At 43.8% G+C, this 17,068-nt stretch overlaps 1 protein-coding gene across 3 annotated transcripts; it reads right to left on the bottom strand.

Annotated features, from left to right (window-relative positions):
- Nucleotides 1-689: 689 nt before the first annotated feature.
- Nucleotides 690-16,424, bottom strand: NFIL3 (nuclear factor, interleukin 3 regulated). Of its 3 annotated transcripts, none has more exons than XM_003911965.3 (2): nt 16,211-16,424; nt 690-2,551 (listed from the first exon to the last, which is right to left on the bottom strand). In XM_003911965.3, the coding sequence occupies exon 2, from the start codon at nt 2,377-2,379 to the stop codon at nt 991-993; it is 1,389 nt and encodes a 462-aa protein (XP_003912014.1). In that variant the 5' UTR covers nt 2,380-2,551; nt 16,211-16,424; the 3' UTR covers nt 690-990. The 3 variants fall into 3 exon arrangements, with proteins under 3 accessions (XP_003912014.1, XP_003912013.1, XP_021783372.1); XM_003911964.4 differs by lacking the exon at nt 16,211-16,424 and adding an exon at nt 15,444-15,671; XM_021927680.2 differs by lacking the exon at nt 16,211-16,424 and adding an exon at nt 2,650-3,535.
- Between the last annotated feature and the right edge of the window lie 644 nt (nt 16,425-17,068).

The raw sequence follows: 17,068 nt of genomic DNA, 5'->3' as shown, positions 1-17,068 counted from the left end.
CTTAGGAAGATTTTTTTTTTGGACTTCTATGTTATAATTTTTAAGCTAATATCTGAAGATATAGAGCCATTCTTTCTATTCATCATTAACAAATCTTCTAAAATGTCATTATGTATACTCAGATTATATATGTTGGCATGTGGTAATTGACGTGTTCTTTGAAATTTTAACAACTAAATAAAATTAGTGTTTAGCTTAGTTCCCTAGGTTGTTATACTCTAGAACTGTTAAGACTTATAATAACATAAAAATGCCTCATCCTCAGTCTTTATCTACTCTTTTAAAACAGACTTTAATAAAATGCGTCAGTGACTCAACTACCCACATCCATGTGTCATACTTAAAGGGTAGATAACTAAGAAGAGGCTGTTACCAAACAACTTGGATTTTTATACTTAAGAAAATTATAGAGAAAACATAATTTTACAGAAAAATATATAATATAAAGTAATTTAGTGAATTAGTCTTGAATGCAAGAAAATTCACTGTTATTTTTCTTTTCTTTCTCTTTAGAAGGTTTTCCAACTGATAGCCTGGAAAAACAAATTATTTGCTGAACTTAGCACTTCAGTTTTCTCTTATTCAGGGGAGAAAACTCCCCCATATAAAATGTAAAACAGCTTAATATTTAGTTTTGTAACTTAAATTGATTTTTCTTTTCCATCAAATCAAATGCAATGGAGCCGGAGTTCTGTGTTTGTCACCAATCCTTTATTGAAACTGGTAACTTACACACTTTATAATAGAACAACAAAAATAATGTTCAATATATACAGCCTTTGCATGGACTATTAGACTATACACAGGCAGAGTGATAACACAATCTAATCTTCATCATCATCTGTGCACAAAAAGACACCAAACAGACAACATGTGCACATCACAGTGAAATGACATCACAGGTCCAGTGAAAATTCAGCATAATACAAAACGGACTGCTCTATTGCAAATGACATCTTTCTAAATGCCCAGCTCTTACTCAGTAGTAATTTACCCAGAGTCTGAAGCAGAGATTGGTTGTGTGGCTATAAGTCTCTTCAGAGAGACAACCTCTGCAGATAAGTTTGCTATCCCCTGCTTCAAATACAAATTCTCTGGGCCAGAAACTTTGTAGCCACTGTCTTTCATTTCAACAACTCCAGTTTTGAAACTATTCTGAGTTTTGCCACTCAGTTCTTTTTGATGCCAGTGCTCCGATTTGAGAGACCAATCTTGAATGTTAGTCACTTGCACTGAGAAAGGAGTAAGAGAAGAATGTACCATACTTGGGGCACTATGCTTTTCGAGTTCAAAATGTCTTTTAGATGTCATGTCAATAGGGGAGGAAAGTTTTTGCGTGGCCTCAAATTCATTATCAAAGGCTTCTACTTTGATCTGCATGGCTTTAGCTTTGATCCGGAGCTTGTGTGGCAAGGCAGAGGAATTCACTTCTGGAACTTTAACCACCGTTGCATGCACGTGCTTGAGTTCAACTGGAGAATGGATAGGGCCCTTGGGGACCTGTTGCTCATCTTCGCCATCAGATGACTTTCCTACCACACCATCGTCGGTTTCCGACGTTCTCGGGGAGTTGCTGGAGGATCGGTTGACTTGCAGTAGTGGGGGAGAGTGTGAGTATCCAGAAAAAGAATTCCCCATATAGTTTTGATAGATGGATGCTGTGTAAGAGCCTCGGTCATCTCTCGTCTCCCTTGTGTAGCTCTCTAATTCCATCGGCTCTTGCTTGATAATCTGGAACTTGTTTTCAGGACTTCTGCAGCTTCCCTGCACAGAGCTCTCCTGCGTGTGCTCTACCGAGGACACTTCGGAAACATCGGACAGCGAGCTTTGTGGAGAGTGTTTAATGACAGAAATACAACTGCTTGCCACCATCGCGGGTTCGTGCTCGTCCACAAATGAGCTCACATTGGATTTGGAAGTCTGGTAATCTTGGAAGTACACAGCTGTAGAATTACTGAGTTTCTGAATCTCTTGAGCATATGCTGTGGAGCTAATTAAACCAAACTTTAATTTTAGTGAAAGCAGCTCAGCTTTTAAAGTGGCGTTTTCTTCTCCCAGTGCAATTAGTTTGTTCTCTAAAACCAGGTCATTCAGTCGACGCTTCTCACGAGATCTTTTGGCAGCTTCATTATTTTTCCGCCTTTTTTCCCAGTACATAGCATCTTTCTTTTCATCGGGAATGAACTCCCGTTTCCTCCGACACGCAGAAGATTTGTTTTTCCCCACACTTCCTTCACTGAGAAGCAGCTCCTCACCTGTTGTGGAGTCTTCAGACACTTCCGTTAAAGCAGAATTAAGGACCATCATCTTGTCCACATTGCTACTGGCATCAAGAGATGCCTGCTCCTTTTTGATGGTCTGCATTTTTCTCAGCTGCATCAGAAACAACCTTCCCCTATATATGCGTGTAGGAGAACAAATTAATTTCCCCGTATTCTCAAGCTCTTTAAAAACTCTGGTTTAAAATCCATCAATATTCTTCCTTTTGTTCTACTGTCTGGGATAAATCCGTCAGGCTCCTTATTGAATGAAGCTGGGCCTCCGTGGTTATCTGCAATACATGAATAAAAAAAAAATCCCAGTTATTCATTGGATAAATGTTTATTACAAATTATGTACAAGGAAATATGCTAAGCATGTAGGGCATACAAGCACAGATGAGGCACAGCCACAGTTCTTTCTTTCAACAAGTTAGCATTCTCAAAAAGGAAGTAAGTTCCCAAATACCTAAACTATAAAGCTATAAAGCACAAATCCCTAATGAGACCTATCAGTAAGAGAATATGTGGTCCAGGAAAGTGAGGGAAAAATAACCTCTGCCCAGAGAGATATAGAGGAAGGCTGTATTTAATGAGGCAAAATGGAGAAATAGTTGGGTGTGGGCAATTACAGGAAGGAAATGACAGATAACCTCTGGTTGGTTAAGTTTCTAAATAGTACATGCATAGCGTGGTGCTTCTAAATAACGTTACCTAATATTTACATCACTGCCAAGCAATATGCTCACCTCTTAAAAGGGACTTAACCAAGTAAACTTCAATATGAGTAAAAAAAAGTTCTGCACTCCTATATAGAATACAATATAAATGGAGACAAATTTCTTCCACAAAAACTAAAGTAAAAGCCACATTAACAACGGAGCTGTTGATTTTAATCTACACCTTAACGTGGACATAAACCTGCCCATCACATCCCTGACTGCCTGGTAGGCTTATATTCCAGCAAATTCCACCAGGTGACTCACTGCAACTCAATGAAAAGGATTCTTCTCAATCAATCCACCTCTTTACAAGCATCTGAGTTTAAGAGATTAGAATTTTTTTTTTCTGATTCCTTTGAATTGTTCTATCAAACATTCAACATTGAAATATCCAAAATACTTCTTGTGATCCTGAAAATTTTGTCAAAATAGATTTCAGATTTCAGTTACATAGTAGCTTTGAACTAAAAAACAGTTACTAGGCCAGGCACAGTGGCTCACGCTTGTAATCCCAGCACTTTGGGAGGCCGAAGCGGGCAGATCACGAGGTCAGGAGATCGAGACCATCCTGGCCAACATGGTGAAACCCTAACTCTACTAAAAAATACAAAAATTAGCTGGGTGTGGTGGCGTGCACCTGTAGTCCCAGCTACTTGGGAGGCTGAGGCAGGAGAATCGCTTGAACCCGGGAGGTGGAGATTGCAGTGAGCTGAGATCACACCACTGCACTCCAGCCTGGTGACAGAGCAAGACTCCATCTAAAAAAAAAAAAAAAAAACCCACACACAAAACAAAAAAAAAACCACTATTTTATTCAAAGGGGTTTTTAAAAGTATAGTGCATTCTTGAAACAAAATTATTTTAAACCAAGAGAATATAGTTACAGAAAAAAATTTCTTTCATTTATGTGAATTAGTTTCAAGCAAAATATAAGAACTCAAGAATAGAATCATTCATTAGTTTCCTCTTCCACTGATGAAATACTTACAGTACAAATTTGGCCTGACGATTGCCTTAGCTTGAGTTAATAAAATCCATGTTATGTTCCAATAGCAATCGTTGCATGGGGGCTTTTGAATTTAGCTATGTTTCTAGACACTGATTCTCTGCCTAATGTTCCAGTTGGTAATACTTTTCGTAAAATAGACGTGGTACAACAACGGTTCCATCAGCACGATCTGCACACAATAGCACTTTATCCTACCATACTAAAAAGATGTAATGAGCCGGGCGTGGTGGCTCGTGCCTGTACATCCCAACACCTTGGGAGGCTGAGGTGGGTGGATCACCTGAGGTCAGGAGTTTGAGACCAGCCTGGCTAACATGGTGAAACCCAATCTCTACTAAAAATACAAAAATTAGTCAGGCATGGTGGCAGGTGCCTGTAATCCCAGCCACTCGGGAGGCTGAGGCAGGAGAATTGCTTGAACCCAGGAACCCAGGAGGCGGAGGTTGCAGTGAGCCAAGATGGCGCCCCTGCACTCCAGCATGGGGGACAAAAGCGAGACTTCGTCTCAAAAATAAAGATGTAATGTTCTTACATGATGTCACTATCTCTTTCTTATGCCTAGTTTCATAATGACTAATAAAGTGAAGTTTACTTTTATCAATTGGAAAAGCCTGCCAGCTTCTTTTGTCTTTTCCAGAAGGAATGAAAGGAATTGTGTAATAATTTCAGGATCATAAAGAATAATGTTTCATGCCAGGTTTTTGCCCATTAAACTGAGCCAACACAGTTAAGGGAACAGCTAGTTGTAACTCAGAGAAATTTGTGATTATGAATACCAAGTTTCTGTTCTTTGATAATGAAACTTTAATGGGAAATGAAGGCAAGGAGTATGTCACAGTCAGCAATGATGCTGCAGAGAAGGAATCTTCCTATTTATCATTTAAACAATATTATTTCCTTTTTCTTTTTTTGATACAGAGTCTCGCTCTGCTGCCCAGGCTAGAGTGCAGTGGCGCAATCTTGCCGCACTGCAACCTCTGCCTCCCGGGCTCAAGCGATTCTCCTGCCTCAGCCTCCTGAGTAGCTCGGGTTACAGTTGCACGCCACCAGCTAATTTTTTTGTATTTTTAGTAGAGACAGGGTTTTACCATGTTGGCCAGGCTGGTCTTGAACGCCTGACCTTCGGTGATTCGCCTGCCTTGGCCTCCCAAAGTGCTGGGATTACAGGCATGAGCCACCACGCCCAGCCAACAATACTGTTTCCTCTAATTTGCATTTAGGTTTTATCCTTTAACATGAAAGCCCAGTTTCCTCCACATATTGAATGGATTCTTTCCTCTGTTGAAGTCTGTACTCTGCCATTCAGCAAAGTCCTCCTGCTGAAGTAAAACGAGTGGAGAAGTAAAGAGGAAGATATCCCAGTTAAAGATGACTGCACTGACCTTTCCCAAGGCACCTTTCAAATCTCCACTATAGTCTCGGCCACTACTTTTTTCCACTTTTAGTTTTTAAACATCATATGATCCCTTGCAGACTATTAATTCTGGTTATTTTCTCCACTTGAGAATCTTTCTCTTTCATGTGTTATCTTGTTTGTTCCTTCTTTAAAAAAAAAAATCAGACTCCTTTATTTTGCCTCACTTACTAGTTTTTACAGTAATGCTTTTGAAATGCCTCACCATTCTGTCTGTCTTAGTTACTCTTCCTAAACTTCGAGGACCTTTTCAAGGTTGGGGCCCAATTGGGAAGGAGCCTTCACAATCCTATTTCTATTTAACTAAAATAGCCCCATTTGTCTTAAAATTTCCTTAACTCGTGTCTTCTAGGTGTCTAAGTACTATATGTCTACTTTATCATCTCTACAACTTTGTTGGTACATTAAGACCTACAGAAAACCTCATTTCCTTTTTTTTTTTTTTTTTTTTTAGATGGCGTTTCACTCTTGTTGCCCAGGCTGGAGTGCAATGGTGTGATCTTGGCTCACCACAGCCTCCGCCTACAGGGTTCAAGCAATTCTCCTGCCTCAGCCTCCCGAGTAGCTGGGATTACAGGCATGTGCCGCCATGCCCAGATACTTTTGTATTTTTAGTAGATGGGGTTTCTCCATGTTGGTCGGGCTGGTCTTGAACTCCCGACCTCAGGTGATCCGTCCGCCTTGGCCTCCCAAAGTGCTGGGATTACAGGCGTGAGCCACTGCACCCGGCCATCTCATTTGTTTTTAATCATCTTCTTCCTATTTGAATTTCATGACATGTCACTATAAATCTGTGATTCTTCTCTCATCTGTATATATTACATTCATGGTCTCCACAACTCAGCGGCAAATCACCATACTATCTTAGGATATTTTCTGTAATATTATGTATCAAATAATCTTGCAGTGTTAAAAAGAGTTTATCAGCATTGTGGGGTGATCCGGAGAGAGGCATAATCACATACACTGTGTGTGTTTCCACATGTTTGTCTTTTGTGCCCAACTACACTGGGAATTACTTCAGGGTGGAAATTAAAATATACTTGCAGTCTTCTAGCAAAAACCTGAAGATATTAGGTGCTCAACATTTCCTTGACAGTCACCCACATACCTTATATAAGAGAGTTTTGTAACCAGAAAACTTTTTTGATGCTTTCTTTTAATGTTCTGTGAATTGTAAAGAAGATATTTTACTTATTAACAGAGAGATTCTCTTATTCATTAATTGGTTTATTCAACACATATGGAGCACCTACTGTGTACTGGGCACAAGGGAAGACTGGGGGCACATAAACAAGGAGAGGAAAAACCCAACTCCCGAGACCAGGCACTCAGTCGTGGGTGGGAGACAAACAGGTGAGCGGAGGGGAACCAGGTGTGAGTGCAGAGCTGCACAGACATGGGCCTGGGGTGCAGGCTTTCTTCCTGTCATGGAGATAATAACAAAAACAATCATAATAGGTGCCATTTATTGAACACTTACCACAGAACGGGCACTGGGAGCCTGACCTGCTTTCCTTCATTCACTTTCAATGACTATTTTCAGATAAGAAAACTAAGGCTCACAGAAGGCAAGTGACTTGCCCAGTGTCACACAGCTAGTTAAATGGCAGAGCTTACATTCCGGCCCAGTTCCTTTACTCTCTCCTACACTTTCACAGGTGGTTCTGCATCTGTGCAATGCAGTCTTATTTACACACAGTTCTCTTTTGTGTCACTTTCATTTCTAAGTAATACACACCCCTTTACTACGTTACTTTGGGCGCAGTAAGGCACTATGCTAGCTTAACTTTTTTTTTTTTTTTGAGATGGAGTTTCGCTCAGGCTGGAGTGCAATGGCGCGATCTCAGCTCACGGCAACTTCCACCTCCCGGGTTCAAGCGATTCTCCTGCCTCAGCCTCCCAAGTAGCTAGGATTACAGACATGCGCCACCATGCCCAGCTAATTTTGTATTTTTAGTAGAGACAGGGTTTCTCCATGTTGGTCAGGCTGGTCTCGAACTCCCTACCTCAGGTGATCCGCCTGCCATGGCCTCCCAAAGTGCTGGAATTACAGGCATGAGCCATCACGCCTGGGCCCTTAACTTCTTTAAGCCAGCAAAGATACTATCTAGAAGTTTTCTCCACCCTCCTTAGAGATGTTTCACATCTGGCACTATTTATGAATTGAGAAAACATTTTTTTAATTTTCGTATCTCTGCTACAATTTTAACCTCCTGGCCATTCTAATTATGTTAAATAGAGAAAAAGAAATATGATAGCTGTGCACATTGTCACCTATGATTTTTTTTTAAACAAATCCAAGAGTGTAATCTGTTTTCAACATGAGGCAGGGGACGGTGTCTCTCTGACCCTCTCATTTTGCAGATTAATCAGCTAGAAGACAGACTGACCTTCCCAAGACCACACAACAGTTGGGCACAGATGGGCTCTGGGCTCTCCTTATGCCCCTCAACAATAAACTTAAAGCAAATGCAAAAGTAGTTTATGATGCCTTCAAAAAGCCTCAGGATTTATGCTAACCTAACAAATTTATTTCAAGCCTCAATATTTTCCCTTATGATTAATTTAACAATTACTTCATCTATGCATCATCTTTTCAAATCAACATCTAATGTTGTGGTATATTAGTCATTGCTTAAGTTTCTTTTTTGGTGAATAATTGACACTACATGCCAATTCTATGATGTTAGTGTACTCAGCACGATTAACTTCATTACACACATTACATGATATGACTCTCCTTGAAAACACAAATAAAAAAGAGAAATTTAAGAGCAGGTATTATTACATACCAGTTGACATATTTTTCCATACATACTCTGAAGGTGCCATCACTAATTAACACTTTTGTATAGTCCATCACACTATTTCTCTAAGCAAGAATTATACAGCAAGAATTATATTTCATAAGCCCAGTTATTAAAAGTTTAAGTCAATCACTTGGACTCGGGAAGGGGAACATCACACACCGGGGCCTATCATGGGGAGGGGGGAGGGGGAAGGGGGGAGGGATTGCATTGGGAGTTATACCTGATGTAAATGACGAGTTGATGGGTGCTGACGAGTTGATGGGTGCAGCACAGCAACATGGCACAAGTATACATATGTAACAAACCTGCACGTTATGCACATGTACCCTAGAACTTAAAGTATAATAATAATAAAAAATAAAAATAAAAAAAGATAAAAGTTTAAGTCAGATTACCTAAATATTGTTTTTAAGAACAAGATTTGATTTAGAAAATTCTATAAAAGAATATAACCTCATAACAATAATTCTAGACCAAATTTATCCTTGAAGAGTTATCTCATTACTTATGTTTATGGTAGACCTTTATCTTCCCTGGTCTCTCACAGAAATAATGTTTAACAATCTAAGCTCTACAAAGGAAAAGAATAAAGATGCTTTGTTTCAATCATCTGAAATCTTACTAATAGTCTAAACATTAAAATCTACTCTGAGAACATTTTGTTATTAATTATCTCTAAAGGATAAGTTTTAAGGCAAATTGCTATATATATTTTGTTTTTAAAATTCTGTCAATAGAAGATGAAATACTATTTGATCCGCCCAATGATTTGGAAACATTATAGAATTATCTTATTTTCCCTCTCCTCTCTGAATGTATTGTTTTCTCCCTGTTGTATCATATAGATAACAGTAAAGGAAGAAAAATGTTTTCAAGGTAAGCTTAAATTATGTTAAACTGTAAGCCATCTCTCCAGTAAGACAGCAGATGCTTATTTTTGAGATAAATGTCATTTTCATGAAAAAATCAAATCAATTAATCAATTCACATCTCTTTATACTTTTAAAGTATGAACACTAGCAATATGTTAACCCTTCATTTTCTTCCTGTGGGTAAAATTCACAGTATCTGTGTCAATGAAATACTTTACTTCTTTTCATGGATGAGAAAACAATCTAGTATTTAAAAGCAGAGATGAAATAAGAAAAGAAGTCACTACACGTGTACAACCCAGAGGAAATGGGGAGTGAAAAAACGCAGTCAGAAAACACTGAAGTTGCAAGAGAATTTTCTAATTCCATTGAAAAAGAAAAGGATTTTTAAATTGAGAAAACTATGTTAAACCTCTCTAAGGGTCATTTTGTCCCCAGGAAGCAGCTTACCCCAAAGTTAGAGAGAAATGTGTACTTGATCAAGACAGGCAAGACACACACAGGCACACAAACACACACACACACACTTGCACACTGCCAGAATCTATTCTATCATAGCAACAAATTGACCTACTTTTTCTATTTGGGTGCCTCCGTAAATAAATGTGTCAAAGCCTGTTCCAGTTTATGATAAATGAAAATATTTCAAGTTCAACAAAGGACTAGTTGAAAATTAAATTTAAATTTAATAAATACAATGACAACACTGCATTTTATTACATCACTGATGTAATTTAAGTAATTGAAATATGAAATAGTATAACTTAACATTCTTCAAGAGGTCATCAGTGTTTGTAACTTAATACACAATTAAATTATTCTGAAGTCTGCAAAGAGTAAGCACATACACACTAGCATGACCAAACACTTAACTGCACAGCTTGAGAAATAAGAACAGCTCCCACTAAAGATGGGAAGTAACAGGGGGCGAAAACAGGACAGTAATAATTTTTTAAAAATCTATAGAAACTTAAAAGTGGGGACTATTAATATCTTGAAACTTCTGAAAAGATAACTGATCAGTGTAGCAACTAATCTGAAATCTTGAAAGGATATCAACAATCACAAAGTAACCCAGTTGTAGGAAATCCTCCAATGAATAAGTAATACATGCAACATGGTGTAATGATGGCAAAAATGGTGGGCTGGGGGGGCAGTCAGGCCGAGAAAATTCTTGAAAGTTTCTAATGATAATGTAGAATCATCCCAACTTGCTTCACTTGGCTTTTTAATTTCTTTTTCCACTTTTCTAGTCAGTGGATGATTATAAATGTCATTTTCTACCTTATGAATAGAGTAGATTTTTAAATGCTTATTTTTAGTGTTTATCTGAAGACCAGTTAATTACAGTTTAAGACCCCTAAAAAGCTAATTAGTAAAAGACATCATGTTCTGATAACTAAAAGGCTTATAAACATCACTCTGAGTCCTATGAAACTGAGTCCTCAAAGCACAGATTATTAACAAATGGCATCTAGCAAATCTCAAGTAAACTTTCTTATCATAAAAACAAGCTATGCTCTCTCAGTAAAGCCATACGAGAAACAGTTCTGGGTGTTTTTTTTAACTACAGTAAAGTAACTTACAAAGAAATGTGAAAGATAACTGGGGGTAGTAGTAATAAAAATTCATTTTGAAACTGAAAAATTCTTATGTAATGTCTGTGATCAAAGGTCAACGTCTTTCAACATTCTCATACAAGTCCAACCTGGATAGAAATCAACTCAAATATAATTTAGAAAAATAACAGGATATCAAACAATGTGTTAAACCCTGTGAAATACAGGCATACCTTACAAAAACAAGAAATGAATATTAAAGGAAATTTCAATTACATTGTTTCTGTTATATTTTGAATTGAATCCCAAGTGTGCTCTCATTCCTCAATACAAATTAAAAATAAACAACTTTAACAGCATCAATGGCATCTGGATTACAATGGAAATCATGAAGTATACGAGTTTAACCTGGGTAAAAATAAAGCCCAGGCAATATGACTGCACCTTTTCCATTCCATGCTGCAATCGCATTTACATCTCGAAATTGACTCTAATGACCAAGGCAAGGTCAACTAGAAAAATCCACTCAGCTGGTGAGTCAGGCACATTGCTCAACGTCCGAAAGGCCTCTCACAAAGAGTTTTAATTTTCAGGCTGTTGCATCACAGTGATGTTATAACTGCACTGCACAAAAATAAGCCTTTAACCCAGAAAAGGAAATTGTTTCAAAAACTACAGTGAGTGTGAGAATACACTTTGTCGAGGTGCAAATTTCCCCATCTGGTTTTCAGGCTCTGCGACCTGGGCTGCTAATTCATTTCTCCGAGTTTCCATTTCCTCATCTATGAAATGTGGATGATAACAGAGCCCCTCAACACTGTGCCTGGCACATGCAGAGTGTAAGTTTAGTAAATACTAACTCTTAATCTCTTTTCTGAAGAATGATCAGTATCAAAAGGCAACGATGCCTATCAGTTCCAGGCTGTCTTCTCTGCTCATGACTCTTACTGAAGCCTGACCTATGTCGCAAGTGTTAAGGGTAAACCAAATGAAAATTTCTTCTGTTAGTCAAAAGGGTCAAATATAAACACTTTCACAGGACCAGCCTTAGTTTTCAGGCTACATATACCCCTACAAGAGAGCTGATCTGTGGTGTCTCACCATCCACTGCTGATCTCAGACCACAAAGTTTTAGATAGAGAAATCATCCAGGCTACAGAAAATGAGTCACAGAATGTGTAAGGGAATTGGAAAGAGCTGAGCTATTAATACAGCACTTGTCACTTCATTCCTGCTACTATAATCGACTCATCTCTCTATTCCTTCAAGCAGCTCCCCAAAACATTAACCCAATGACTTGGGAAGTTTGAGGTTCTGCAATCCTGTCAGGAATTCCCCTTAAACTGAAATTAACATTGAACACAATGGCAAAGTTTTCAGGAAAAAAAAAATTATTAGAACAAAAAAAGTATCCAAGAAAGATCTTATAGACTTAATTCCAACATGAATCCTTACTATTACTGCAAAGAGATTTACAAAGAGAAAAATGAAGGTAAATACTGACTGACACACACACACACACACATTCTGGCTGCTGGTCAATAATACAGGAAACATTTATTGAACTCCTCACAACCAACTAGGTCAACAGGTTTTATTCCCTCAGTTTACCCTGGAGAGTGATGGAAATCAGGACAGTGAAGGAAGATAACAAGCTGGGGCCTGGGACCCAGGGTTCTTGTGAGCCCAGGGTTCTTGTGAGCCCAGGGCCTGTGCTCTTAGGATCTGTACCTCACCGATGCCTGTTCTCTAACTACTGCCTGTAACAAGAGGGAAACTGATTAGGGATAGGGGTGTAGCATATGATGCCACAGAAGCCAAGTTTTTGGTCAGTTTTCAACAAAGAGCACATTGCGTTGATATGCTTCAGGAGAACATCTGTAATGTCTCCATGAACTCCCTGTGAGTTCCCGCATGGGTACAACCTCGGAAGTCTTTATGCCAGGATGAAAGTACTGTAGTTTTACAGTAGGACAGCAGCGTCTATGTGGGTATTTTGATTTTATTTTGAACTCTGGAGATCAGTGTTCTCTCTAGCCTTTGACCATATAAATTAAAGGTTAAAAAAAAATCGGCTCAACTCAACTGGCCAAAGTCAAGCTGAGGCCTTCCTTTTTAATCACTATCAATACTGGAGCGCCCCCACCCCCAATTTCTGTGGTCAGTGGACGTTTGGAGGTTCTCTTAAGGTCTTTTTCACTTCAAGAATGGAGACGCGCTTCGCTCAGAAATACAATGAAGACTCTTGGAACAAAGGTGTCTGCAGGTTTCAGAACCTCACCGCAGAAGAGGCGCGGAGTCAGGCCCCTGGATTTGCCCTGTTGGAGGGAGGGCCGCCGAGACGCAGGCACTCCGGGTCGCCCGCGCTGCCCCTGTTTGCCCCGTGCGGGCGCCGGCGTCCCTGGCTCCCCGGCTCCCCGGCTCCCCGGCTCCTGCGGCCCGGGCGAACCCAGAGCGCACCCGCACTCCGACCCGGGCCGGTCCCTAGGGCCCGAGCTCCACCGGCCGCGCCCCCACGCGGCGCCTCCCAGAGACCCCCCTCCCTCCGGGTGGGCGGCGCAGCGGGGCCTCGGCGCCGCGAGGACCCCCCGCGCCAGAACAAAGGAATGTGGGGAGGGGGCAGGGAGGAGCGCAGGCCACCGAGCAGCCCCAGTATAACTGCTGCCCGGAGGCGCTTCTCGGTCCCGACCCGAGGTCCCCGCCCGCCACTACCAGACCCGCCCCCAGCCCCGGCTTCTCGCAGACCCCACCGGCCCACAGGAGGGAGCGGCGCACTGGGGGCCGCACGGACGCGCCATTGGAGATCCCGATCGGAAGGTGGCGCCACGCTGCCCCTACAGGCCCGGGACTCCCCCGCGAGCTCGCAAAGTAGGTCGGGGTCTGAAGCTGGGGGCCTAGAGCAACTAGCTTCTTGGAAAGCGACTGCAATTATTTGGGGTAATATACTCTGTTCCAGAGACGTCCACCCCCCCCCCCACCAAAAAAAAACCCTGCGCTTAATTTAAATGTTACGATATATACATGCCATCATATACATATATTCACACATAATCACTATGTAACAGTCCAGGAAGAAATTAAATATTTGGATAAATTACATATTCATACATCTTCACATGAGTAAAACTAGGGTATCCAGACAAAAATACGATCTACTAACCTATATCTGTTTCCCATTGGTCATATCTGATCTGGGGGTAAATAAATACTTCTGACCTCACTTACTGTTGTTATTTACAAAAGCCAAGAACAGAAGATGGCACTTGACCATTCCCCGCTGTTCTCAGAGAACAGCAGTTTCCTAAAGTGTCCTTTAAAAACATAAATGGGAGCCAGCATCCAGCAAATCACCGGGCGCTGCGAAATGCCTTCCTAAAAATACAATCTTATCAAAGGTCTCCGAAGGCGTGTAGTTAAAACTACAGCAAATGGCCTTGAACTTGTATTTGCACACAGCCCTAGAGAAAACACCAGAAATAGCACTGCGAGGCCACAATTGTTAAAATGTGATAGGGCTAAATTTAGAAGAACGCGCGTTTCATTTAGGGCAAAAGACACACATTCGGCAGCATGAGCAAACTCCATGCTTACCCGGTTGTCTACTTTCCTGTTTAAAATATCCTTAAGAAAAAAAAAAAAAAACTGTTATAGTGACATTCTTAAAGGCTGAGACTGTCCTACTTTCTTTGTAGCAAGATTATAAAATCACGTAATTAGCTCCCTCTCTATGCTCACTGCCAGCAAATTCGGCAGTTACATAATGCAACATTTCCAGGAAACTATTATGTGATTTGTCTTGTCGTGTCTGAAAAAGCGATGACAATAAGGTGAGAAAAAGGGCTGATCGAATGGAATGCATTAAAATTAGGAAGGTGGGGAGGTAAACGTCACAATGGTTCGTCCCAGATTTAAAAATAACAGCTGAGAACATTGAAAGGGCGAACCCCAGTAGTACCCAAGATCAGAATTCAACCCGAGCAATTCTTGCTTTTAGGTTTCGTAGTATCGTTTTAAAACCTGTTTATCTGGGACGTAATATAGACGTAAATAACGATCTAATATCCAACGCTGCGCCTCAATTACCAAATCATTGCACACATACGCGCATATTCCCACATCAGCCCGCAACCCTTGCCAACATTTCACCGTGGGCAGATTATGCAATGTATGAAAGGACAAATCCCACAACCTTCCCGAGGGCTTGTAAAACACGCTGACGACAAACAGGGTGGAAAACGTCTGTGCAGGCACAGCCCCTGACACAAACAAACGCCGCGCAGGCATTCTCCGAATGCCGTCACCGTTCACGCTACCAACCCGTTTTCTCACCAAGCAAATCAAGACTATTCCCCATTCCTCAACCCCCAATTCCTCTCCCCTCTACGCCGCCAGCCCCAGAGAAGGAACGAGAAAGGAAGACACTAGAGAGGAAAGAGCATCTTCCCGCTCGGAGAGGGCTCAGCCTGCCTGGCGCTCTTCTCTACCAAAACATCAATTTTCCTGAAATCAGGAGACATTATGCAACAGCAGCGGGGGGAGAGCGCAAACCAGCCAGGACTACGTGCCGGCGCGAAGGCGCTGCAATCAAAGCAGCCACCTTAAGGTGGCGAGTCCCATCCTGACAAGGCAGCAAAAGTTTATGTAATGAATGCCCCGCGCGCACTCGCCGCTGCTGGCGAGCCCAGCTTACAGCCCGACCCCGCACACTGCGCGGCCAGCACCCCGCGCCCGCCCGCCCGCAGCGCGCCCGGGGAGCAGTCGCCGGGCCCCCGGCCGGCGGTGGGCGGAGCGCTTACCGTGTTCCTGCTCTCGGGCCGGCGAGGAGAAAGAAAGGGGCGGCCGCGAGTCGGGCCGCCGGCGCTCGGGGCTCGGGCCGGGCCGGGCCTCCGGGGCCGCGGCGGGAGGCGGGCGGCGGCGAGGGCGCGGCGCGGGAGTCGGTGGGGGTCGCCGGGCCGGCGGGCGCCGTGGCCGCGCCGAGAGATGTGTGTTAGTAGGTCAGTTCCGAGCGCCGCGCTACGTCGCCGCCCGCCAGCCCCGCGTGACTGGCGGCCGCGGCCCCAATCGCCGCGCCTGCACCCGCCCCCGGCCCGCCGCCAATGGCCGCGGCCGGCAGGGGCGGGCCGGGGCGGGCTCTCCGCGGCCACGCCCCGCCTCCCCGCCCTCAGCTCCCCCTCCGCGGCGGCGCCACTACCAGCTTGCGTCCCTCCCCGGCCAGGGCCACCGCCGTCCGAGCGCCCGCGAGGGCTGGCGCCCCATGCCCGGCGTAATGAGGGTTGCGCAACGGCCCGCGCGGCCGACACGACCGGAGCGAGCCTGCGGAGGAACCCGGGAGCCCCCAGTCCCACCGCCCCGTCCGCTCTTGGCTTCCTTCACCCTCCCGGTCGCTGCGGTGGCTCTGCGCACCCCGCGACCCTCACTCACTCGCAGAGGCGCTTTTTGTCTTCCTGAGAGCCGCAGCCGGCCGGGCTACCTGTTGCCGACCGAGCACTGCGGGCTGCGGCTACCCGGGCGTGGCAGGGACCTCGGCCTCCCCTTCCCGGCACACTCCCGAGAGGAGCCCTACCTTGGGGTGGGCAGGAGGGAAGGCGGGGGGTGGCGGCTGGCAAGCTGCCAACACTCGGGGCGCGCTGCGGCGGGGAAGGGGTTGGCGCGGCCGGGCAGCTACGCGGGGCTGCGCGGCGGAGGCAGCGATTAAAATGCCCCGGCGCCTCTCCGGAGAGCCGCGACGGCCCGGAGCCGGGAGGGAAAGCTCCACGCACAAAACGCCGCCCCCTGCACAATTAGGGCGAAGATGACGGCTGCAAAGTTGTTGCGTAACACGACTAGGAAACGAGGCTCGCTGAGGTCCATCTACCCACCCCCGCCACGCGGGTGCGGCGTTCCTCGGAGGATGTGAAGGTCCGCGCTCCGGGTGCGCCCCACTGGGACGCCCACTGGCGTTTGGTGCTGGGGGTTGAGAGGACCGCGCGGGATCTCTTCTGTGATCTTGAGCTGATAGCTGCTTAGTGTCATTTCTGCCTCTAACTGGATACGATAGTCTTCTCTCCCAAATTCCCGGGCTACGGAAGAGAAGTAAAAAAATGGGGAAAAGAGCACCTAGCCGCGACTTCTTAAGTCTACGCGCTGGACTGTCAAGGCACGTGGCACACTCCCTGCGTTTACCGATACATGGATAGTGGGTCAGTGCTGGCCTTAGCGAAGGGAGCCATGTTACCGACAGTGACTCACAGGCTTGCCCAAATACGGAGTGTGGCAGGTGGGCAGGACCTCCACCAGCCAGCTCCCTCCTGCTCTGCTTGAACTACGTGGGGGCTGGGCCGAGTGCCGCCACGACTTTCCACTTCTTTTTTGCCCCTTTCGTTTTTAGAAAGCAATAACCAAAGTAAAGAGAAGAGCAGAGTGAACACCCAGGTACCATCCC

Source organism: Papio anubis, chromosome 13, assembly GCF_008728515.1.
Source record: "Papio anubis isolate 15944 chromosome 13, Panubis1.0, whole genome shotgun sequence".
Lineage (NCBI taxonomy): Eukaryota > Metazoa > Chordata > Mammalia > Primates > Cercopithecidae > Papio > Papio anubis.
The sequence above is the reverse complement of the archived record's forward strand: the minus strand, read 5'-3'. Positions and strand labels throughout refer to the sequence as shown.